Raw genomic sequence first — 24,425 nt, forward strand, 5'->3', positions numbered from 1 at the left:
GATGGTGGTGATGCTGTTGGTGGTGATGGTGTTGGTGGTGATGGTGTTGGTGGTGATGGTGTTGGTGGTGATGCTGTTGGTGGTGATGGTGTTGGTGGTGATGGTGTTGGTGGTGATGGTGTTGGTGGTGATGCTGTTGGTGGTGATGCTGATGGTGGTGATGCTGTTGGTGGTGATGCTGTTGGTGGTGATGCTGATGGTGGTGATGGTGTTGGTGGTGATGGTGTTGGTGGTGATGCTGATGGTGGTGATGCTGTTGGTGGTGATGCTGATGGTGGTGATGCTGTTGGTGGTGATGGTGTTGGTGGTGATGCTGTTGGTGGTGATGCTGTTGGTGGTGATGGTGTTGGTGGTGATGGTGTTGGTGGTGATGCTGTTGGTGGTGATGCTGTTGGTGGTGATGCTGTTGGTGGTGATGGTGTTGGTGGTGATGGTGTTGGTGGTGATGGTGTTGGTGGTGATGGTGTTGGTGGTGATGGTGTTGGTGGTGATGGTGTTGGTGGTGATGCTGTTGGTGGTGATGCTGTTGGTGGTGATGCTGTTGGTGGTGATGGTGTTGGTGGTGATGGTGTTGGTGGTGATGCTGTTGGTGGTGATGGTGTTGGTGGTGATGGTGTTGGTGGTGATGGTGTTGGTGGTGATGCTGTTGGTGGTGATGGTGTTGGTGGTGATGCTGATGGTGGTGATGCTGTTGGTGGTGATGGTGTTGGTGGTGATGGTGGTGATGCTGTTGGTGGTGATGGTGTTGGTGGTGATGCTGTTGGTGGTGATGGTGTTGGTGGTGATGCTGTTGGTGGTGATGGTGTTGGTGGTGATGGTGTTGGTGGTGATGCTGTTGGTGGTGATGCTGATGGTGGTGATGCTGTTGGTGGTGATGGTGTTGGTGGTGATGGTGTTGGTGGTGATGCTGATGGTGGTGATGGTGTTGGTGGTGATGGTGTTGGTGGTGATGGTGTTGGTGGTGATGCTGTTGGTGGTGATGGTGTTGGTGGTGATGCTGATGGTGGTGATGGTGTTGGTGGTGATGGTGTTGGTGGTGATGGTGTTGGTGGTGATGCTGTTGGTGGTGATGGTGTTGGTGGTGATGCTGATGGTGGTGATGGTGTTGGGTGGTGATGCTGATGGTGGTGATGGTGTTGGTGGTGATGGTGTTGGTGGTGATGGTGTTGGTGGTGATGCTGTTGGTGGTGATGGTGTTGGTGGTGATGCTGTTGGTGGTGATGCTGTTGGTGGTGATGGTGTTGGTGGTGATGCTGTTGGTGGTGATGGTGTTGGTGGTGATGCTGATGGTGGTGATGGTGTTGGTGGTGATGGTGTTGGTGGTGATGGTGTTGGTGGTGATGCTGTTGGTGGTGATGGTGTTGGTGGTGATGCTGTTGGTGGTGATGGTGTTGGTGGTGATGGTGTTGGTGGTGATGCTGTTGGTGGTGATGGTGTTGGTGGTGATGCTGATGGTGGTGATGGTGTTGGTGGTGATGGTGTTGGTGGTGATGCTGTTGGTGGTGATGGTGTTGGTGGTGATGCTGTTGGTGGTGATGCTGTTGGTGGTGATGGTGTTGGTGGTGATGCTGATGGTGGTGATGGTGTTGGTGGTGATGGTGTTGGTGGTGATGGTGTTGGTGGTGATGGTGTTGGTGGTGATGCTGTTGGTGGTGATGCTGTTGGTGGTGATGGTGTTGGTGGTGATGGTGTTGGTGGTGATGGTGTTGGTGGTGATGCTGATGGTGGTGATGCTGTTGGTGGTGATGGTGTTGGTGGTGATGGTGTTGGTGGTGATGGTGTTGGTGGTGATGCTGTTGGTGGTGATGCTGATGGTGGTGATGCTGTTGGCGGTGATGGTGTTGGTGGTGATGGTGTTGGTGGTGATGGTGTTGGTGGTGATGCTGTTGGTGGTGATGCTGATGGTGGTGATGCTATTGGTGGTGATGGTGTTGGTGGTGATGGTGTTGGTGGTGATGGTGTTGGTGGTGATGGTGTTGGTGGTGATGCTGTTGGTGTTGGTGGTGATGCTGTTGGTGGTGATGCTGATGGTGGTGATGCTGTTGGTGGTGATGGTGTTGGTGGTGATGCTGATGGTGGTGATGGTGTTGGTGGTGATGGTGTTGGCGGTGATGCTGATGGTGGTGATGCTGTTGGTGGTGATGGTGTTGGTGGTGATGCTGATGGTGGTGATGCTGATGGTGGTGATGGTGTTGGTGGTGATGGTGTTGGCGGTGATGCTGTTGGTGGTGATGGTGTTGGCGGTGATGGTGTGTGTGGTGATGGTGTGTGTGGTGATGGTGTTGGTGGTGATGCTGATGGTGGTGATGCTGATGGTGGTGATGGTGTTGGCGGTGATGGTGTTGGTGGTGATGCTGATGGTGGTGATGCTGTTGGTGGTGATGCTGATGGTGGTGATGCTATTGGCGGTGATGGTGTTGGCGGTGATGGTGTTGGTGGTGATGGTGTTGGTGGTGATGGTGTGTGTGGTGATGGTGTTGGTGGTGATGCTATTGGCGGTGATGGTGTTGGCGGTGATGGTGTTGGTGGTGATGGTGTTGGTGGTGATGGTGTGTGTGGTGATGGTGTTGGTGGTGATGCTGTTGGTGGTGATGCTGATGGTGGTGATGGTGTTGGCGGTGATGGTGTTGGTGGTGATGGTGTGTGTGGTGATGGTGTTGGTGGTGATGCTGATGGTGGTGATGCTGATGGTGGTGATGCTGATGGTGGTGATGCTGATGGTGGTGATGCTGTTGGTGGTGATGCTGATGGTGGTGATGGTGTTGGTGGTGATGCTGATGGTGGTGATGCTGATGGTGGTGATGCTGTTGGTGGTGATGGTGGTGATGCTGGTGGTGGTGATGCTGATGGTGGTGATGGTGTTGGTGGTGATGCTGATGGTGGTGACGCTGTGTGTGGTGTTGGTGGTGATGGTGTTGGTGGTGATGGTGTTGGTGGTGATGCTGTTGGTGTTGGTGGTGATGCTGTTGGTGGTGATGCTGATGGTGGTGATGCTGATGGTGGTGATGGTGTTGGTGGTGATGCTGTTGGTGGTGATGCTGATGGTGGTGATGCTGATGGTGGTGATGCTGTTGGCGGTGACGCTATTGGTGGTGATGCTGTTGGTGGTGATGGTGTTGGTGGTGATGCTGTTGGTGGTGATGCTGATGGTGGTGATGGTGGTGATGCTGTTGGTGGTGATGCTGATGGTGGTGATGCTGTTGGTGGTGATGGTGTTGGTGGTGATGCTGATGGTGGTGATGCTGTTGGTGGTGATGGTGGTGATGCTGATGGTGGTGATGCTGATGGTGGTGATGGTGTTGGTGGTGATGCTGATGGTGGTGATGGTGATGGTGGTGATGCTGTTGGTGGTGATGCTGTTGGTGGTGATGGTGTTGGTGGTGATGCTGATGGTGGTGATGGTGATGGTGGTGATGCTGTTGGTGGTGATGCTGTTGGTGGTGATGCTGATGGTGGTGATGCTGATGGTGGTGATGGTGTTGGTGGTGATGCTGATGGTGGTGATGGTGATGGTGGTGATGCTGTTGGTGGTGATGCTGTTGGTGGTGATGCTGATGGTGGTGATGCTGATGGTGGTGATGGTGTTGGTGGTGATGCTGTTGGTGGTGATGCTGTTGGTGGTGATGCTGATGGTGGTGATGGTGGTGATGCTGTTGGTGGTGATGCTGTTGGTGGTGATGGTGGTGATGCTGTTGGTGGTGATGCTGTTGGTGGTGATGCTGATGGTGGTGATGCTGATGGTGGTGATGCTGTTGGTGGTGTTGGTGGTGATGCTGATGGTGGTGATGCTGATGGTGGTGATGCTGTTGGTGGTGTTGGTGGTGATGCTGATGGTGGTGATGGTGTTGGTGGTGATGCTGATGGTGGTGATGCTGTTGGTGGTGATGCTGATGGTGGTGATGGTGGTGATGCTGTTGGTGGTGATGGTGGTGATGCTGTTGGTGGTGATGCTGTTGGTGGTGTTGGTGGTGATGCTGATGGTGGTGATGCTGTTGGTGGTGTTGGTGGTGATGCTGTTGGTGGTGATGCTGATGGTGGTGATGCTGTTGGTGGTGATGCTGTTGGTGGTGATGCTGTTGGTGGTGATGCTGATGGTGGTGATGCTGATGGTGGTGATGGTGGTGATGCTGATGGTGGTGATGCTGATGGTGGTGATGGTGTTGGTGGTGATGCTGATGGTGGTGATGCTGTTGGTGGTGATGCTGATGGTGGTGATGCTGTTGGTGGTGATGCTGTTGGTGGTGATGGTGTTGGCGGTGTTGGTGGTGATGCTGTTGATGGTGATGCTGTTGGTGGTGATGGTGTTGGTGGTGATGGTGGTGATGCTATTGGTGGTGTTGGTGGTGATGCTGTTGGTGGTGCTGCTATTGGTGGTGGTGGTGCTGCTATTGGTGGTGTTGGTGGTGATGCTGTTGGTGGTGCTGCTATTGGTGGTGGTGGTGCTGCTATTGGTGGTGATGCTGTTGGTGGTGTTGGTGGTGATGCTGTTGGTGGTGCTGCTATTGGTGGTGATGCTGTTGGTGGTGTTGGTGGTGATGCTATTGGTGGTGCTGCTATTGGTGGTGATGCTATCTCTGCGCCTACCTGCTGTGCATGTAGTGCACCCCGAACAGCAGCTGCAGCAGCCAGTCGAGCAGCAGGTCATAAGGAAGCGCTTCTCCTGCCCCTCCTCGACTGGAGCGACACTGCTCCAGCCTCGCGTCCAGGTCTCCACCCTGTGCACACGCCGACATCAACATCGTCATCAACATCATCGTCAACATCCTTGTCATCAACATCGTCATCATCGTCATCATCAACATCCTCATCAACATCCTCGTCATCATCGTCATCATCAACATCGTCAATATCGTCGTCAACATAGTCGTCAACATCAACATCGTCTCCATCAACATCGTCGACACCATCATCATCGTCGACACCATCATCATCATCACCTCCATCGTCACCATCATCATCGTCATCATCATCACCTTCTTTATCACACTCAGCATCATCATCACCTCCATCGTCATCATCGGCACCATCATCAACATCACCTCCATCATCACCATCGGCACCATCATCATCATCGGCACCATCATCAACATCACCTCCATCATCACCATCGGCACCATCATCATCGGCACCATCATCATCATCGGCACCATCATCAACATCACCTCCATCATCACCATCGGCACCATCATCATCGGCACCATCATCATCATCGGCACCATCATCATCATCACCTCCATCATCATCACTCCATCGTCATCATCTGCACCATCATCATCGGCACCATCATCATCATCATCGGCACCATCATCATCATCACCTCCATCATCATCATCACTCCATCGTCATCATCTGCACCATCATCATCTGCACCATCATCATCATCATCACCTCCATCGTCATCATCGGCACCATCATCATCGGCACCATCATCATCATCATCGGCACCATCATCGGCACCATCATCATCATCACCTCCATCATCATCACTCCATCGTCATCATCGGCACCATCATCATCATCACCTCCATCGCCATCATCGGCACCATCATCATCGGCACCATCATCATCATCGGCACCATCATCATCATCACCTCCATCATCATCATCACTCCATCGTCATCATCGGCACCATCATCATCATCACTCCATCGTCATCATCGGCACCATCATCATCATCACCTCCATCGCCATCATCGGCACCATCATCATCGGCACCATCATCATCATCATCATCATCGGCACCATCATCATCATCATCACCTCCATCGTCAACATCGTCATCATCATATTCGTCATCATCAATATCGTCATCATCAATATCGTCATCATCAATATCATCATCACCTCCATCATCGGCACCATCATCATCATCACCTCCATCGTCAACATCGGCACCATCATCACCACCACCACCACCACCGCCACCACCACCGCTCTGTCACCTCGCACAGCTCGGTGACGATGCACAGCAGGTCGCGCTCCAGGAAGCTGGCGTGGAGCCGCACGATGCACGGGTGGCGCAGACGCGCCAGCAGCCGCGCCTCGGTGTGCGCGTGCACCGTCTCGTCCGCGCGCAGCTCCCCGACGGGCACCGTCTTCAGCACACACCTGCAGCAGCAGCACACACCTGCATCAGCAGCAGCACACATCTGCAGCAGCAGCAGCACACCTGCAGCAACAGCAGCACACACCTGCAGCAGCAGCAGCACACACCTGCAGCAGCAGCAGCACACACCTGCAGCAGCAGCAGCACACACCTGCATCAGCAGCAGCACACACCTGCAGCAGCAGCACACACCTGCATCAGCAGCAGCACACACCGTCTTCAGCACACACCTGCAGCAGCAGCACACACCTGCATCAGCATGAGCACACACCTGCAGCATCAGCACACACCTGCAGCATCAGCACACACCTGCAGCATCAGCACACACCTGCAGCATCAGCACACACCTGCAGCAACAGCACACACCTGCAGCATCAGCCCACACCTGCAGCATCAGCACACACCTGCAGCATCAGCACACACCTGCAGCATCAGCAGCGGCCTTGGCAGACAGTTGTGTGAGCGAGCGAGTGAATAACCGAGCGCTGAGTGAGCGAGTGGGCGGGTGGGCGAGCGAGTAAGTGGGCAGGTGCGCGAGTGAACGGGTGAGTCACCTACGTGACTTTACCGAAAAAACCTCAGAGTAACAATACTCACATGGCCTCACCACCACCAGCAGCAGCAGCGGCCTTGAGATCCCGCACCAGGTAGACGCTGCCGAAGCTGCCGGCTCCCAGCCTGCGCTGCACCTCGTAGCGGCTCGCCACCACCTCCAGCCCCACCACGGCCGGCGACGATGCCGACGACGACGACGATGCCGGCGATGGTGATGGTGGCGTTGGTGGTGGCCGTGGCGGCGGTCGCTCCGGCGTGGGCAGAGACGGCTTCACCTGGCGGAACCTGGACATGGCGGTGGTGGTGGCGGTGGTGGTGGCGGTGCTGGTGGTGGTGGCAGCGCCACGCGGGAGGTCGCGCACCGTCGCCTGCTGTCACCTGCGGAGCACAAGGGAGAGGCGGTCGTCTTAGTGGGCTCGTGTGTGTACCTGTGTGTGTACCTGTGTGTGTACCTGTGTGTGTACCTGTGCGTGTACCTGTGCGTGTGTGTACCTGTGTGTATACCTGTGTGTGTACCTGCGTGTGCGCGAGCGAGTCGGAAGCCGCGCACACACACACACACACAGGTGAGTGTGCGTGTGTACCTGTGTGTGTGTGCGTGTGTACCTGTGTGTGGTTACCTGCGTGTGCGCGAGCGAGTCGGAAGCCGCGCACACACGCACACACACAGGTGAGTGTGTGCGTGTGTGCTGCTCTACGTCACGTTGCCCCGGGCGACGCGCGTCAGAAAGACGGCGTCTCACGGTGGCACACAAAAGGCCCTCACAGTCCTCCTCACAGTCCTCCAAGCCTGGGGGGGGGGGGGCGGGGGGGCACCGAATAGGGGGCCGTAGTCAGGCAACTACCTCCTGCGGGACACGCACAAAGACCCCCATCCCCCCCTCCGCTCCTCCCCACACAGTCACACTCACTCACACAGCCACCCACACAGCCACACACACACCCACCCACACACTCACCCACCCACACACTCACCCACCCACATAGCCACCCACACATCCACACAGCCACACACTCACCCACCCACCCACTCACACACTCACCCACCCACCCACATAGCCACCCACACATCCACACAGCCACACACTCACCCACCCACACACTCACCCACCCACACACTCACCCATCCACATAGCCACCCACACATCCACACAGCCACACACTCACCCACCCACTCACACACCGACCCACACAACCACTCACCCACTCACCGACCCACACAGCCAGTGCACTAACCACACCACTCCTGCTCCTCTACACGCGTGCGCACACAAACATGTGAACGTCCTATGGGACACACACACACCCACACACACAGACACACCCACACACAGATACCACACTACCTACACTCAAGCAGCAAGATTTTAGAAGCACCGCTTTGTTTACGCGGCCAATACCAGAGTCAATGTTTTTTTTCTCAACCGGGGTTGCTCGTCTTATGGGCTGTACATATGTTGAACTTCTTTCGACTATTGTCCCATCATCTCATGGAGTCCCTGGCACCTAATAATATGCTACACGGTGGGGGGGGGACATATCAGCCCCCCCCCAAATATTCAAATATGCTCAAAATGTCCCCCCCCCCCCCCAATATATTGTGGTTATGGTTGTACTTTATTAATCCATAATCTCTGCCATTAATAGCATACAATGAAACAAGAAATGGTAAAAAAAGTAAAAACAGAGCAATGTAATACAATACACTATTCAACATTATTGTAAAAAATCTAATAAATATTCCATCCCATGTGTTACTGAATTTTTTAATATTTTAGGCAGGAATTTTCGATTTAAAGCTTTCGTGACTGCAGGGATTCATCTTCTTGGTTCTTTCGGTAAAGTCACGTAGAAGGGAAATAATAAAATAATAGAAATAAAACATAATAAAAGACATGTATTTTATTATGTTTTACTTTTATTATTTTATTCTGATGCATGCATCCTTAATTAATTCAGGCTGTATCTTAAACCAAAGAAATGTATTTTTTTTAATTAATTTTACCATCTTCTTGGTTCTTTCGGTAAAGTCAAGTAGAAGGGAAATAATAAAATAATAAAAATAAAACATAATAAAATACAATTCTCACGACGTTTCGGCCACAACGCAAGCAGCCGTCCGCAGGTGAAGAACAGGGCTGTCGGAAAGACAGACGCTGTCTTATTTATATTATTTTATTATTTCCCTTCTATGTGACTTTACCGAAAGAACCAAGAAGATGGTAAAATTAATTTAAAAAAATACATTTTCTTTGGTTTAAAATACAGCCTGAATTAATTAAGGATGCATGCATCAGAATAAAATAATAATAAATAAAACATAATAAAATACATGTCTTTTATTATGTTTTATTTATATTTTTTAATTATTTCCCTTCTACGTGACTTTACCGAAAGAACCATAAAGATGACCTTGGTGTAAGGAGACACAGACAGTCGGCCAGGCGCGCTTACAACCACACAAACTCACCCACTCGGCTGATCATTCATCATTTGTGCACAGGTCGCTTCTAACAAAGATGCCAACGGTTTCAGTAAAACTCAAAATAAAGTTTTAGTTTTATTTGCATTTTTTTTTTCTTTCAAAGCGATGTGTTTTACCTTTCCTCTACTTTGCATTCCTTTGGTGGTATTTTTTTAAAATTGTTTGTTGTTGTTGTTGTTACGTTCTGACCACGTGCCCCTTTTCTGTAAATCTGTCAAAGAGCTTTACGGCTCATCGGATTTCCCCCAGTATCAATGCAGATTCTGATTCTAAAAGGTTCTCGCTCACAAGAAGCTGTGCGAGTTAGTAACGACGCAGACGCAGCAGCAGCAGTAGCAGCAGTACCTGCACGTGTGTAATGTGAGTGTGTGTTGAACTTATTTTAATTTTTTTTCGGTAAAGTCACGTAGGTAAAAAAAAAATGAATAAAAGTAAAATAAAAAATAAAATAAAAATCACGACGTTTCGGAGGCAACACAAGCTTCCGTCTTCAGGTGGAACCGTCACAGCACGCTCGCTGTATCAAGTGATTAATTTTAAAGTTTTTTTACCTACGTGACTTTACCGAAAAAAACTAGGAATATGAATCCTTGCAGTCACGAAAGCTTCAAATCTAGAATGTGTTGAACTTCTTTCGCGCCGAACGTGGACGAACGTGTTGGTTATCTGACTCAAGTCAGGTGACGTTCAGGGTCTTTCTTTCAGAGGCTTTACCACCACCGCCGCTCCTGGTTAACTTAACCAATATTAATAATAATAATATCACGTGTTGTTTACAACGCGGTGGGTTTACGCCGTTTAATCAACGCGGGTTGTAGACACAGCGACTAACTCTCTTGTACACACACACTCGGCGTTGCCGGGGCAACAGCGGGCTCGTTCATTATTGGCTGGCTGGGGGGGCGGGGTAATCTTGGCACTGCAGCGGGAAGGACCAATCACAAGCCAGCAACAGGCATTAACGCAACAACACCAGCCAATCACATGCCAGCCAATCACAAGCCAGCACCAGTCATTAACGCACCAACACCAGCCAATCACACGCTAGCACCAGACTAACACATCAGCCAATCACACGCCAGCACCAGTCATTAACACACCACACCAGCCAATCACACGCTAGCACCAGACTAACACATCAGCCAATCACACGCCAGCACCAGTCATTAACACACCACACCAGCCAATCACACGCTAGCACCAGACTAACACATCAGCCAATCACACGCCAGCACCAGTCATTAACACACCACACCAGCCAATCACACGCTAGCACCAGACTAACACATCAGCCAATCACACGCCAGCACCAGTCATTAACGCACCAACACCAGCCAATCACACGCTAGCACCAGACTAACACATCAGCCAATCACACGCCAGCACCAGTCATTAACACACCACACCAGCCAATCACACGCCAGCACCAGTCATTAACGCACCAACATCAGCCAATCACACGCTAGCCAATCACACGCCAGCACCAGTCATTAACACACCAACACCAGCCAATCACACGCCAGCACCAGTCATTAACACACCACACCAGCCAATCACACGCCAGCACCAGTCATTAACACACCAACACCAGCCAATCACACGCCAGCACCAGTCATTAACACACCACACCAGCCAATCACACGCCAGCACCAGTGAGTGGGCCAGTGAGTGAGTGCTTCAAATCGCTTTAAACTATTGTCATTGTAGTGCGTATTTAATGTGCCGCTGCACTCTGATGTTGTAGGAGAAAACATTTATTGAAAAGTCTATTTAATTAAGTAGAACGTGTTGTCTATATTTATTTAAAGTTGCGCATTTTGATGTGACGTCACATTTCTCAACCCCCCCCCCTCTCGTCACACATCGTCACAAATGTCTGACCCCCTCAGGTGCGTGACGTCATTTATGGACGGCCCCTTAGACCAGAGGACGCCAAAAGGCGTACACAGCACAAAGACTCAGCCACTATCAGAGTGATGGTGAACACCTCTTCACATATTTTGTTACTGGCAAAGGAGGTCCCATGATGTGTGTAAGTTATGATACAAATTATGTGCGTGACGTCACGGACGTGATAGCGTGACGTCACGGAAGATAAAATGTGGAGTGACGTCACAGAGGGTAATATGTGGATGACGTCATGGTAGTGGAAGACACGGATTACGTCACGGAAGTGAAGACGCGGAAAACGTCACGGAAGTGAGGACACAGCGGGTATCGCGAACAACACGTGACGTCACGGAAGTTGAAGACGCGGATGACGTCATGGAATTGAAGACACGTCGACGCAGCGGAAGCGAAGACACGGATGACGTCACGGAAGTGAAAATCGCAGAGGAACGTCACGGAAGTGAAGACGCGGAAGTGAAAATGCTGATGACATCATGAAAAGTGACGTCACCTCAAAACGAATCGTCACCGTGACGTCACGGTAGACACCGATGACGTCACCCGCGCAGAAGGAAGCGGTAGCCGTGGGCACGGCGGTACAGTGGGTACAGTGCGCTGCGCGTTAGCGAGTGGTGATCTCGAAGCCTGCGTCGTTTCGCCGTGTTCGTAACAACTTTTAAAAGAACCGCCCCCTCCATCCATCCCTCCTTCCCTCAATCCGAAGAGCTACCCAGGCGCCGTGTTTACAAAGACGACCACCAATCCCAACACCACATCCACCATCACCCCCATCACCACCATCACCACCCCCACCACCACTCGCCAATTTGCTGTTCCGTTTAAACCGTCCCAAAGGCGTCGCGCGCGATGGGGAACGGCATGAACAAGGTAAGAGCGAGACCAGTTCGCCTGTTTCACATTGACAGGGGGGGTCTCCCCGGGGGGGTCTCCCCCCCACCACCCCCACCCACCACCCACCACCACCCCCCACCACCCCCCCACCACTACTGATGGTGGTGTTGTTGGTGGTGTTGTTGGTGGTGTTGTTGGTGGTGTTGTTGTTGGTGGTGGTGTTGGTGGTGGTGTTGTTGGTGGTGGTGGTGGTGTTGTTGTTCGTGGTGGTGTTGGTGGTGTTGGTGGTGTTGTTGGTGGTGGTGTTGGTGGTGGTGTTGTTGGTGGTGGTGGTGGTGTTAGTGGTGGTGTTGTTGGTGTTGTTGGTGGTGGTGTTGGTGGTGTTAGTGGTGGTGTTGTTGGTGGTGGCGTTGGTGGTGGTGTTGTTGGTGGTGGTGTTGGTGGTGTTGTTGGTGGTGTTGTTGGTGGTGGTGGTGTTGGTGGTGGTGTTGTTGGTGGTGGTGTTGGTGGTGGTGTTAGTGGTGGTGTTGTTGGTGGTGGTGTTAGTGGTGGTGTTGTTGGTGGTGGTGTTGGTGGTGGTGTTGTTGGTATTGTTGTTGGTGGTGGTGGTGTTGTTGTTGGTGGTGGTGGTGTTGTTGTTGTTGGTGGTGGTGGTGTTGTTGGTGGTGGTGGTGGTGTTGTTGTTGGTGGTGGTGGTGGCCGCGAGCGGAGATGGAGTTCGGGTCGCCCAGGTTCGTAGCGCAGCGCGCTAACCGCTGCCCCACCGTTCCCCCGAGTGCATGCGCAAGCAACAGGTAAAGCCCCCCCCCCCTCCTCCCGTGGGGGTGTTGTGGTCAGACCACGTGGTGGTGGTTGTGGCCAGACCACGTGGTGGTGGTTGTGGTCAGACCACGTGGTGGTGGTTGTGGCCAGACCACGTGGGGGGTGGCTGTGGCCAACGTCACGTGGGGGGGGGGGTGTGGCAAGATCACGTGGTGGGTGGTTGTGGTTAGGGTCACATGGGGGTGGTTGTGGCACCACCACGTGGTGGATGTTGTGGCTAGAACCACGTGGTGGGTGTTGTGGCCAGGGTCACGTGGTGGGTGTTGTGGCCAGGGTCACGTGGTGGGTGTTGTGGACAGGGTCACGTGGTGGGTGTTGTGGACAGGGTCACGTGGTGGGTGTTGTGGCCAGGGTCACGTGGTGGGTGTTGTGGCCAGGGTCACGTGGTGGGTGATTGTGGCCAGGGTCACGTGGTGGGTGTTGTGGACAGGGTCACGTGGTGGGTGTTGTGGCCAGGGTCACGTGGTGGGTGTTGTGGCCAGGGTCACGTGGTGGATGTTGTGGCCAGTCACGTGGTGGGTGTTGTGGCCAGGGTCACGTGGTGGGTGTTGTGGCCAGGGTCACGTGGTGGGTGTTGTTGCCAGGGTCACGTGGTGGGTGTTGTGGCCAGAGTCACGTGGTGGGTGTTGTGGCCAGGGTCACGTGGTGGGTGTTGTGGCCAGGGTCACGTTGTGGGTGTTGTGGCCAGGGTCACGTGGGGGGTGTTGTGGCTAGCACCACGTGGTGGGTGTTGTGGCTAGCACCACGTGGTGGGTGTTGTGGGCAGAACCACGCTGGGGTTGGAGTGAGCGGCTAGTCCAGCCTTGCCGTCCACAACAATCCGGTTTGTCGGGTTCTTCATTGCAAGGCGCCAACACAAAGACACCCAAAACAAAGAACCCCCCCTCCCCCGTGTAGCCTGTAACAGTGTTGTTAGCGAGCAGCAGCACCTATGAAGGCCGGCACTGTGGCACACGAGGGGGTGGGTGGCGTGGCCAGAACACCACGCCCGGCCGCCTTTGTCTCCCCCCCAAGTGGCGACGTTTCCTACACAGCGCGCCAGATACTCATTTGAGGCTGAGTCAACCTGGAGAAGGCTCAGAACCGGTTCTAATGATCGTGGTGGTGGCCGTGAGCGGGAATCGTTCGCGCTCACCGCAACAGCCATCAGACATGGTCTATCCGCTGCTGAATGAAGACCATCAACCAAAGGGGGGGTCGCCTCCATATCTCACGACACGAAAAGTTGCCATCATTGCCAAGCAAAGATCCCCCGTCGACACTGCTATACACTACACTATACACTACTATACACTACTATACACTACACTACTATACACTACACTATACACTACACTACTATACACTACAGTGTAGTGTATAGTAGTGTAGTGTATAGTGTAGTCACTACACTATACACTACACTATACACTACACTACTATACACTACAATACAAGACACTATACACTACACTACTATACACTACTATACACTATACACTACATTACTATACACTACAGTGTAGTATATAGTAGTGTATAGTGTAGTGACTACACTATACACTACACTACTATACACTACAATACACTACACTACTATACACTACTATACACTACTATACACTACACTACTATGCACTACGCTTGTGTTGCGTTTCGGACGCAACACAAGCGTCCGAAACGTCGCGATTTAATTTATTTTCTGCCTACGGGACTTTACCGAAAGAACCAAAGAATATTTAAATCGGTTTGTTTTGTATTGAGAAAAAAAAATGTTGTGCTCAACATTAAATTGCATGCTTTTTGTGTGTATTTGCAGGTGTTGGAAGGCTTGTACCTGGGCAACATTAAAGGTGCAGTATTTAAAATGCATTTTAAATCGTAATATCTTATTTCTGGTTTTCTGGTCAATGATATCTATTTGTATTTTACCCGGTGCAAGGCCCCACTGAGTTCTGTTGCTACTTTTTGGTGGATATCGGGACCACGTGAACATGTCTAGCAGCACTATGAGACATCTCCTTTAGCAGTGGCAAAATATAGTGATAGGTTTTTACCCTTTCAACTGGTACAAAAACTGACACCTTTATACAAGGCATCATGTTTGCAATAACCGCAACACAAGCAGTCAAAATGCAAACAAAAAGAAACAACTCTGATAATGGTAATGATATGCACTGTCCTTGAAGTTGATTGGTCCACACCTGAGACAGCTTTCCTTAGAGCCTAGTCTCCATTGGTGTTGGGCCAGATGACGCCAAAAGGCGTACAACTCAAAGACAGTGCACTATCAGAGTATTGAGAGCTCGGGGTAAGCATTTACACTATGAGACATCTCCTTTACCAGTGGCAAAATATAGTAATAGGTTTTTACCCTTTCAACTGGTACAAAAACTGACACCTTTATACAAGGCATCATGTTTGCAATAACCGCAACACAAGCAGTCAAAATGCAAACAAAAAGAAACAACTCTGATAATGGTAATGATATGCACTGTCCTTGAAGTTGATTGGTCCACACCCGAGACAGCTTTTCTTAGAGCCTAGTCTCCATTGGTGTTGGACCAGATGACGCCAAAAGGCGCACAACTCAAAGACAATGCACCATCAGAGTATGAGAGCTCGGGGTGAAGCATTTACACCAGAAATTTGGAAAATTCTTTCAATAAACTTTGAAAGAAAGCCGAATGATCTCTCGGCTCAAAACAAACATCTGATTTCGCGTCCCTCTTGTGTCGGTCGTGGAAATTCCACGTTCCCATGGGCGAGGACGAGTATATCCACAGGATGGTACCATGGCTGACTTTCCACAAGGGTGGCGGCTCCTTTGATCGACCCCAGAGAGATTTGGCCGGGTGGTGTGCGCAAGTCCCTGTTGGTGCGCATGATAACGCATTGGAAGGGGGGGGCGGGGCTGCACGGGAGGAGATCTTTGTCTGCTGTTGTGTTTGTGTGAGATCTGCCATGCAGCTGTTTACTTTGACCCTCCCCCACCTCGCCAGATTCCGCCGACTTGAAGCAGCTGCGGGATCACAACATCAGCCACATCCTGTCGGTGCACGACGCGGCCAGGGAGGCTCTGGAGGTGTGGGGCACCACCACGAGGGGGTGGGGGAGGGGTGGGGGAGGGGTGGGGGAGGGGTGGGGGAGGGGTGGGGGAGGGGTGGGGGAGGGGTGGGGGAGGGGTGGGGGAGGGGTGGGGGAGGGGTGGGGGAGGGGTGGGGGAGGGGTGGGGCCCTGTAGCTCCACGTGCCAGAGGTCAAGCCAGAGGTCGCAAACGGGTTTTGATTCCTTACCCGTACCCGGCCGCACCAGGGTCGCAAACGGGTACCCGTACCCTACCCGTACCCGGCCGGGTATTGGGTAGGGTACGGGTATCGGGTACCCGATTGCGACCTCTGGGATGAAGCCATGTTGCAGGCGCGGGTGGGTTGATTCTAGGAACTTGAATTGTGAGAAGAGACAAGACGTTAGGAAATGAGTGACAAACGGTGACTCACCAGTGACTCACGGCCTACCCGTACCCGGCCGGGTACGGGTAGCCGGGTATCGGGTAGGGTACGGGTATCGGGTACCCGATTGCAACCTCTGGGTCAAACCCAGCACACAACTTGATGTGCACTGACTCTCTGACTTTGCCTTTGTCGACCTACGGGTCGTGAGTCACCCAACGCTAGCGCTTCAACACAAAGTATGATCTGTGTTTTGATTTAGTGTGCTGATCTTAAAGGTGCATTGAAAAATGTTGATACTCCGACTGATGCTCCTGCTGTTGTGGAGTGACTCATGCAGACAGCTATGGCTGCAGGGTTTTTGGTAATACATGTTGTTTACGTTGTTTATTGTGAAAATTCGGTTACAGTTCCTATGACCACTGTTTCATTGCTTTTATGGCTTTATTTTGGTGATTTTCGAAAAGTTTTTTGGTTTGGCCATGTTTGTTTGTTGTAGTACAGAGTAAGACTGATTGCCTTAATCTAAGTTGTCTTGTGGTTGTTGTTGTTTGACTTGCATCCCACTGGGATTTTTGCACACAGCATTGGTGTATGGTGCTTTTTCTGCAATATTTTGCTGTGTTTTCTTGGATTTTCTGTTTGCACTTAGTCACTTTAAGATGTTTTCTTGTTCATGTTTTTTGTTTGTTGCGGTTGCACCCGATTCAAGAGCCGAACGGCTCACAGGGCTATACCTAATCAATGAACTTGAATAGGTTCCCAAAGTTTAACGGTTAGGCTTGGTGACCCAGAGCTCGAACTCGGGACGTGCAAAGTGTCCCTGACCTGGGCCCATTACGAACCACTCACGATGACCCCCCCCCCAACGCCTTGTGTTTTCGCTTCCTTCTGCGTGCGCCGTTTCTCTCGCGTAGGAAATGACCTACCTCTGCATCCAAGTGTCCGACACGCCTTCGCAGAACCTGTGAGTTCCACCGCCTGTAATCCCTTGCGCACATGCACGCCCCCAACCCCCCGGTTTTTTAAGACGACGTTTTGAGTTTGCACGGCGATTTTGTCGAACCGGGTGAGAACCGGGGAGACCAGAAACCATTCTTGGCTGGCCATCGAACAAAGACGGTCACAGCATCGCACGCGCTTTCAGATAAACTAAGATTCACTTTCATCTTCTTGGTTCTTTCGGTAAAGTCACGTAGAAGGGTAGTAATAAAATAATGAAAATAAAACATAATAAAATAATTCTCACGACATTTCGGCTACAACGCAAGCAGCCGTCCTCAGGTGAAGAACAGGGCTGTCGGCGAGACAGCATCTGAGAATTATTTTATTATGTTTTATTTTTATTATTTGATTACTTCCCTTCTACGTGACTTTACCGAAAGAACCAAGAAGATGAATCCCTGCAGTCACGAAAGCTTTAAATCGAAATTTAAGATTTACTTTGTTTTATTTGGCCAGGAAAGGCCCACTAAGCGATGTAGCTCTTCCTCAGAAGCGACCTGGCCACAATCGATAGCTCAACGAAGTGGCTTATCACGTGGACATTTATAGCAGCCAAATACTCTGCGAGTGGAGGGGAAAACCGGAGGACCCGGAGAAAAATCTACGTGGCCACGAGGAGAACAAGCAAATTCCAAATACACAGCAGCAGGCGGTGTCAGGGTTGGGATTGAACCCACAACCTTCTGTACACCAGGCGAGGTAGTTAACATCTCCTAACCAGCGTGATGATGATGAGAGAGAGACACGCAAACTCCAAATGCACAGCAGCAGGCGTCAAGGTTGGGATCGAACCCACGACCTCCTGTACACCAGGCGAGGTAGTTAACATTTCCTAGCCAACGTGATGATGATGAGAGAGAGAGAGTACACCAGGCGAGGTAGTTAACATCTCCTAGCCATAAGTGTTCATTCACGGAAGACCGGCGTTGTCGTGAAAACGTGTTGCGTGTGTTTCAGGCGCGCTCATCTTTTTCTCTCTTCCGTCAGGACGCAGCATTTTAAAGATTGCATCCAGTTCATCCACAAGTGCCGCTTGGAAAAGAAGGGCTGCCTTGTTCACTGGTAAGTGCCCCCCTCTCCGTTGGGTTTATTTCCCACCTCTCGGCCTTTTTCCGGTTCACCGTTGGAGCTGCTGAAACTCCACGTAAAACAGCGGCGCTGTACGATAATCAAGTACGATAATCAAGTAACTCCCCGTTCGCTCTGTGTTTACAATGATCTATATCATCTCGGTCAACCCATGGCACCTGCTGGGTCTGTCCCGTGACCTCCTGCCAGCAGCGAGCCTTCGACACTTCACGTGGCAGCCTCAAAGTGCATCAGGCCTTGCACAGGTGCCGTGGTGACGTCACCATCACTTAGTGGCGAATGGCGGGTGTTGGTATTGGCGTACTGCAGCCTTAACCTTCAACGATGTGAGTTCAAATTTCGATTTAAAGCTTTCGTGACTGCAGGGATTCATCTTCTTGGTTCTTTCGGTAAAGTCGCGTAGAAGGGAAGTAATAAAATAATAAAAATAAAACATAATAAAATAATTCTCACAGTCTTCCCGACAGACCTGTTTCTTCACCTGAGGACGGCTGCTTGCGTTGTGGCCGAAACGTCGTGAGAATTGTATTTTATTGTGTTGTATTTTTATTATTTTATTATTTCCCTTCTACGTGACTTTACCGAAAGAACCAAGAAGATGTGCTTGACTACTTGAACGTGAATTTGTAGTCGTTGCTCTACATCTACATGAGAAGATTGCATCACACAGTTGCACAACTGCGTTCATCATAATTAAATTGTGAAACATTTAGGACGGCATGCGTAAACTGTACACGTAACACAACTGCCGCGCTCAACACGGTGAAGGCAGCGAAATCGAAATGGGCTTGCGTTCATTTCCACCGCAGTTACAAAGGGACGTGCACCGTCAACATGGCAATTTGCGTTTATCATCATGAGTTCAGAACTTTTCAGCGTCTCTCTCCATGCACGTACGTTAAACTATTTCGCCCTCGTACGTAGCCGACCGCGCTGATCGGAGGTGCGGGGGAAGGACAACAAAGATGGTGGTTACCGCATCGCGCGGCACTTCGAGATGCGCTGCTTCTGCGGCCGTCTGGAACGCTCTTCCGTCTGATATCAGGAAGCCACTGGAGCTATTAAATCATCTAGATTGACAAACTCATTTCTTTAGTTTGTTGTCCTTCCCTCCGTACCTCTGATTAGCACGGTTTGCTACGTGCAGTGCGAACGAAGTTCAACTAATGTACGTGACGTATACGCATGCCGCGGTTTCACTTAACCACCCCTGGGCTTCATGCGGACTCTCTCTCTCTGTATGCATTCTTCTCTGTCACTCTCACCCTCGTGGTTGTCGACTTGTATCTGCGGGGAAACCCAAGCAGGTCTTTCTTTCACTTCTGCATTCCCTTGTGGTCCCAATGACGGTCCTACCACTAGCATGCTGTCACTGATATACTGTTTGTTGTTCGTTACGCATGTGGTTTTTGTGACTTTATTGAATGCTGCTTTGTGATACTGTACACTCGCCACCTACCCACTCATTCACTCGCACACTCATCCACACAATCATCCACACAATCATCCACTCACACGGTGACCCACTCACTCATTCACCTACTCACCTGCCCACCCACTCACTCACCCACCCACCCATTCTTCTACCCACTCACCCACCCACCCATTCTTTTACCCACTCATTCACCTACTCGCTCTCCTACTCACGCACCCACTTATTTTCATACCCACTCACCACTCAATTACCTACTCACTCACCTACTCACCCACTCACTCACCTACTCACTCATTCTCCTACCCACTCACACCATCCACTCATTCACCTACTCGCTCCCCTACTCACCCACCCACTCATTCACCTACTCACTCGCCTACTCACCCACTAATTTTCATACCCACTCACCACTCGTATAACTACTCACCCACCCACTCATTTACCTACTCACTCACCTACTCGCCCACCTACTCATTCTCCTACCCACTCACCCATCCACTCATTCACCTACTCACCCACCCACTCATTCACCCACCCACTCATTCACCCACTCACTCACTCACCCACAAATTCTCCTACCAACTCACCCGCTCACCCACTCACTCACTCACCCACAAATTCTCCTACCAACTCACCTGCTCACGCACCCACTCACCCACCCACCCACAAATTCTCCTACCAACTCACCCACTCACCCACCCACCCACAAATTCTCCTACCAACTCACCCGCTCACCCACCCACTCACTCACCCACCCACAAATTCTCCTACCACCTCATCCGCTCACCCACTCACCCACCCACCCACCCACAAATTCTCCTACCAACTCAGCCACCCACCCACTCACCCACCCACGCCACTCTTTGCAAACCAACCTCGTCGGTTGTCACGCATGGCTTGTGTGCGAATCAACAATCGACGCGAGGCTGCGATCGCCGTTGAGTCGTCGTCGTCGTCGTCATCTTCGTCGCTGCTGTGTCCCCAGCCTGGCGGGCGTGTCCCGGAGCGTCACCATGGTGGTGGCCTACATCATGACGGTGACGTCGCTGGGCTGGGAGGAGGCCCTCGTGGCGGTGAAGACGGCCAGGACCTGCGCCAACCCCAACCTCGGCTTCCAGCAGCAGCTGCAGATGTTCCAGAACGAGCAGCTCACGGAGGTGGGCAGAGACACGGGGGGGGGGAGGCGGTCCATCGTGGGTTCGATCCCGACCCTGACGCCTGCTGCTGTATATTTGGAGTTTGCGTGTGTCTCTCTCTCTCTCTCCGTGGTGAGATGTTAACTACCTCGCCTGGTCTACAGGCGGCCCGTCGTGAGTTCGATCCCGACCCTGATGCCTGCTGTATATTTGGAGTTTTCGTGTCTCTCTCTCTCTCTCTCCGTGGTGAGATGTTAACTACCTCGCCTGGTCTACAGGAGGTAGTGGGTTCGATCCCGACCTTGACGCCTGCTGTATATTTGGAGTCTGTCGCCTCTCTCTCTCCCCGTGGAGATGTTATCTCCCTCGGCTGGTATACAGGCGGTTGTCGTGAGTTCGATCCGGACCCTGACGCCTCTTCTATATTTAGCGTGTCCTCTCTTTAGCTCTCTCCCTGCGGCAGCGTGGAATTTTCTTCGGGTCCTCCAATTTTTCCCTCCACATTTTGAATCGGCGTCACACGTTCAGAGTATTGACACATTTCCACGTGGTGGTGATGATGATAAGCCGCTTCGTTGAGCTCTCATCTGTGATGGCTGGGTCACTTCTGAAAAAGTTGGGCCTTACCTGGTAAAAAAGTGGGCCTTACCTGGTAAAAGAGAAAATAGTTTTCGTTTTATCTCCTCCTACTGGCAAACTGATGGCCGCTTTGCAGGCCAGGTGCTCAGTCTCGCTGTCCCGCACAGGGGCAGCTGTTACTGGGGGTGCCCTTTACAAATGTGGCTGCCCCCCCCGCTGGAAGTGAAGGGCGCGATATAAAACCCCGCGGCGTCATTCATTACGTTTTTGCAGGAGAATGTGAAGTTGCTATTTGTAATATAAAGCAAGTCATTGGCATCTAAACTCCCAGCACTGGGGTGTTTTGGGCCACAGTATCAGTTACGTTGCACGGTTATTTTGTTTTGTGGTTATGGGAAGGAGGCAGAGAAAGCGGAGGAAAGCCATGCAGAGCAGGGGGAGAGAATACAATCTCCACTCACACTCGCACATTCACTCACTCGCTCTGCAGGACAGGGGAGGACACACAAACTCCACTCCGTGTGTAGCCAGGGTCTGCGTGCGTCCGTGTTCGTCTGTGCGAGGGTCCGTGTTCGTCTGTGCGCGTGTCCGGGCGTGCGTTGGTCCGCGCATGCATCCACTTGGGTCCGTGTGTGTGTCTGTGTGGGTCTGTGTGTGTATCCACGTGGGTCCGTGTGTGTCTGTGTTGGTTGGTGTGTATCCGTGTGTACGTCTGTGTGGGTCCGTGTGTGCATCCACGTGGGTCCGTGTGTGCATCCACGTGGGTCCGTGTGTGCATCCACGTGGGTCCGTGTGTGCATCCACGTGGGTCCGTGTGTGCGTCCGTGTGGGTCCGTGTGTGCATCCACATGGGTCTGTGTGTGCGTCCGTGTGGGTCCGTGTGTGCATCCACATGGGTCCGTGTGTGCGTCCGTGTGGGTCCGTGTGTGCATCCACATGGGTCCGTGTGTACGTCTGTGTGTGTCTGTGTGTGCATCCACGTGGGTCCGTGTGTGTCTGTGTTGGTCCGTGTGGGTCCGTGTATGCGGCCACGTGTGTCCGTGTGTGCATTCACGTGGGTCCGTGTGTGCGCCCCTACCCCTGACGTACTTCCCCTTCGTCTTTGCCTGCGTGTGTAGACGCGCCAGTGGCTGCGCGCGGAGTTTGGGGAGCCGTCCCCGGACGACGAGCTGGAGGCCCGCGCTCTCCTCGCCCGGCACGAGCAGCAGCAGGAGCACCGCGACACCCGGGACGGGGCGCACTGGCCGCCGAGGGGACAGCCATCGTACTCGCTGCACCACCTCGGCTCCTCCTCGCAGCCAGACAGCGACGGCTTCCGCTAGCGGGGCCGGTGGGGCGGGCGAGGTGGGGGTGCGGATGGGGGGGGTTTGACGCGCGTGGGTCCGTCCCTGTGTGTCCCTGTGGGTGTGTGTGGGTGGATCTGTGTGTGGGTCCGTGTGGGTGGGTCCGTGTGGGTGTGTGCGGGTGGATCTGTGTGTGGGTCCGTGTGGGTGGGTCCGTCTCTGCGTCCATGTGGGTCCGTCTCTGCGTCCGTGTGGGTCCCTGTGGGTTCCTGTGGGTTCCTGTGGGCCGTGTGTGCGTCCGTGTGGGTGGGTCTGTGTGGACGTTCGTGTGGGTCCGTGTGAGTCCGTGTGGGTGGGTCTGTATGGACGTTCGTGTGGGTCCGTGTGGGTGGGTCTGTCTGTGGGTTCCTCTGGGTCGTGTGTGGGTCTGCGTGGGTGCCTGTTGGTTCGTGTGTCGCCCTGTGGTTCCGTGTGTGCGTGGTTCCGTGTGTGTATCCCCTACCCCTGCCGTGCTACCCACTCCCTACTTAACCCCCTGTTCGGTGTTGGGTCCCCTTGAGGTTGGGTCCAAGTGTGAACGGGGCGCCACGCTGGCTAGGAGATGTTAACTACCTCGCCTGGTATACAGGAGGTCGCGGGCTCAATCCCGACCCTGACGCCTGCTGCTGCTGTATATTTGGAGCTTGCGCGTCTCTCTCCCCGTGGTGGCGTGGATTTTTCTCCGGGTCCTCCGGGTTTTTCCCTCCACGTTCAGATTAGAATCGACGTGCGTTTATAGAGTTATTTGGCCGCTGTACAATTTCCACGTGATGATGGTAAGCCTCTTCGTTGGGCTGTCATTTGCGATGGTCAGATGGCCTCTGAATAAGAAGCTGCATAGCTCAGTGCGGCCTTGCCTGGTTAAAATATAAAAAATAGTTGAGTAGTTTTTAATGTGGGTGGGCTACTCTCACGGAGAAGGCCTTGCCTGGTTAAAATACAAAAATAGTTAGGTAGTTTTCGATTTAAAGCTTTCGTGACTGCAGGGATTCATCTTCTTGGTTCTTTCGGTAAAGCCACGTAGAAGGGAAATAATAAAATAAAACATAATAAAATAATTCTCACGACGTTTCGGCCACAACGCAAGCAGCCGTCCTCATGTGAAGAACAGGTCTGTCGGAAAGACAGCGTCTGAATGAACACCAACCCAGCTTAAATATACGCTGCCAAGCTTGGTGGTGTTCATTCAGACGCTGTCTTTCCGACAGACCTGTTCTTCACCTGAGGACGGCTGCTTGCAGTTGTGGCCGAAACGTGAGAATTATTTTATGTTTTATTTTTATTATTTTATTATTTCCCTTCTACGTGACTTTACCGAAAGAACCAAGAAGAATAGTTGAGTAGTTTTGAATGCAGCTGGGCTACTCTCACTGAGAAGGTCCGGTGTGAACAAAACTTTTGACGGCAGCGCTGCGTTGGTTGCTCGTCGGGACTCGGGCCCCGGAGAAAACCGTCCAGATCCGTGAAGGCGTTGCCCAAAGCTTGTCCGTCCGTGCGTCTTTTCCGTCCGCGTTGTCCGTCCGTCTTGTCTTTCTTGAAACGAGGGGGGGGGGGGGTGTTCAGGACGAGTCTCGTAGAGTCCGATGCAGTGCGAATAAAAACGTTTAGTTACCGAGCCGCCGCGTCACTGCTGCCCCGGGACTTCACCGTAGAGAGGGAACACCGGGCGACATTGGTGAGCGCGGTCGGATACGCACGGTGCCAGTGAAGCTCAACGT

The 24,425-nt window shown here is 52.2% G+C and overlaps 2 protein-coding genes across 3 annotated transcripts in view; one reads left to right on the forward strand and one right to left on the reverse strand.

Moving 5' to 3' along the window:
* Positions 1-7,446, reverse strand: part of LOC144951778 (serine/threonine-protein kinase Nek11-like) — a 28,008-nt gene extending 20,562 nt beyond the window's left edge. The window contains exons 1-4 of one of the 2 annotated variants that reach the window (XM_078882150.1): positions 7,282-7,446; positions 6,704-7,039; positions 5,943-6,108; positions 4,585-4,715 (exon numbers count right to left, since the gene is read on the reverse strand). In XM_078882150.1, the coding sequence (XP_078738276.1) occupies positions 4,585-4,715; positions 5,943-6,108; positions 6,704-6,954 (548 nt within the window). In that variant the 5' untranslated portion in view covers positions 6,955-7,039; positions 7,282-7,446. Of the gene's footprint in view, positions 1-4,584; positions 4,716-5,942; positions 6,109-6,703; positions 7,040-7,177; positions 7,235-7,281 lie in introns of those variants that run through there. The other variant, XM_078882149.1, reaches the window with a different exon arrangement.
* A 4,160-nt stretch (positions 7,447-11,606) lies between these two features.
* DUSP22 (dual specificity phosphatase 22) lies at positions 11,607-22,722 on the forward strand. Its single transcript, XM_078881983.1, has 7 exons — positions 11,607-11,924; positions 14,509-14,542; positions 15,692-15,774; positions 17,059-17,108; positions 18,134-18,208; positions 20,656-20,827; positions 22,504-22,722. Exons 1-7 carry the CDS (start codon positions 11,904-11,906, stop codon positions 22,705-22,707), a joined length of 639 nt encoding a protein of 212 aa, XP_078738109.1. The 5' UTR covers positions 11,607-11,903; the 3' UTR covers positions 22,708-22,722.
* Positions 22,723-24,425: the final 1,703 nt, after the last annotated feature.

Source organism: Lampetra fluviatilis, chromosome 63, assembly GCF_964198595.1.
Source record: "Lampetra fluviatilis chromosome 63, kcLamFluv1.1, whole genome shotgun sequence".
Taxonomy (NCBI): domain Eukaryota; kingdom Metazoa; phylum Chordata; class Hyperoartia; order Petromyzontiformes; family Petromyzontidae; genus Lampetra; species Lampetra fluviatilis.

What these genes read in the sequence shown, in the direction of transcription:
- DUSP22 (XM_078881983.1), top strand. Translation starts at nt 11,904, where the DNA reads ATGGGGAACGGCATGAACAAG. An exon ending in TGGGGAACGGCATGAACAAG is followed by an intron (nt 11,925 to 14,508) that starts GTAAGAGCGAGA and finishes GTGTATTTGCAG; the next exon opens with GTGTTGGAAGGCTTGTACCT. An exon ending in GTACCTGGGCAACATTAAAG is followed by an intron (nt 14,543 to 15,691) that starts GTGCAGTATTTA and finishes CCACCTCGCCAG; the next exon opens with ATTCCGCCGACTTGAAGCAG.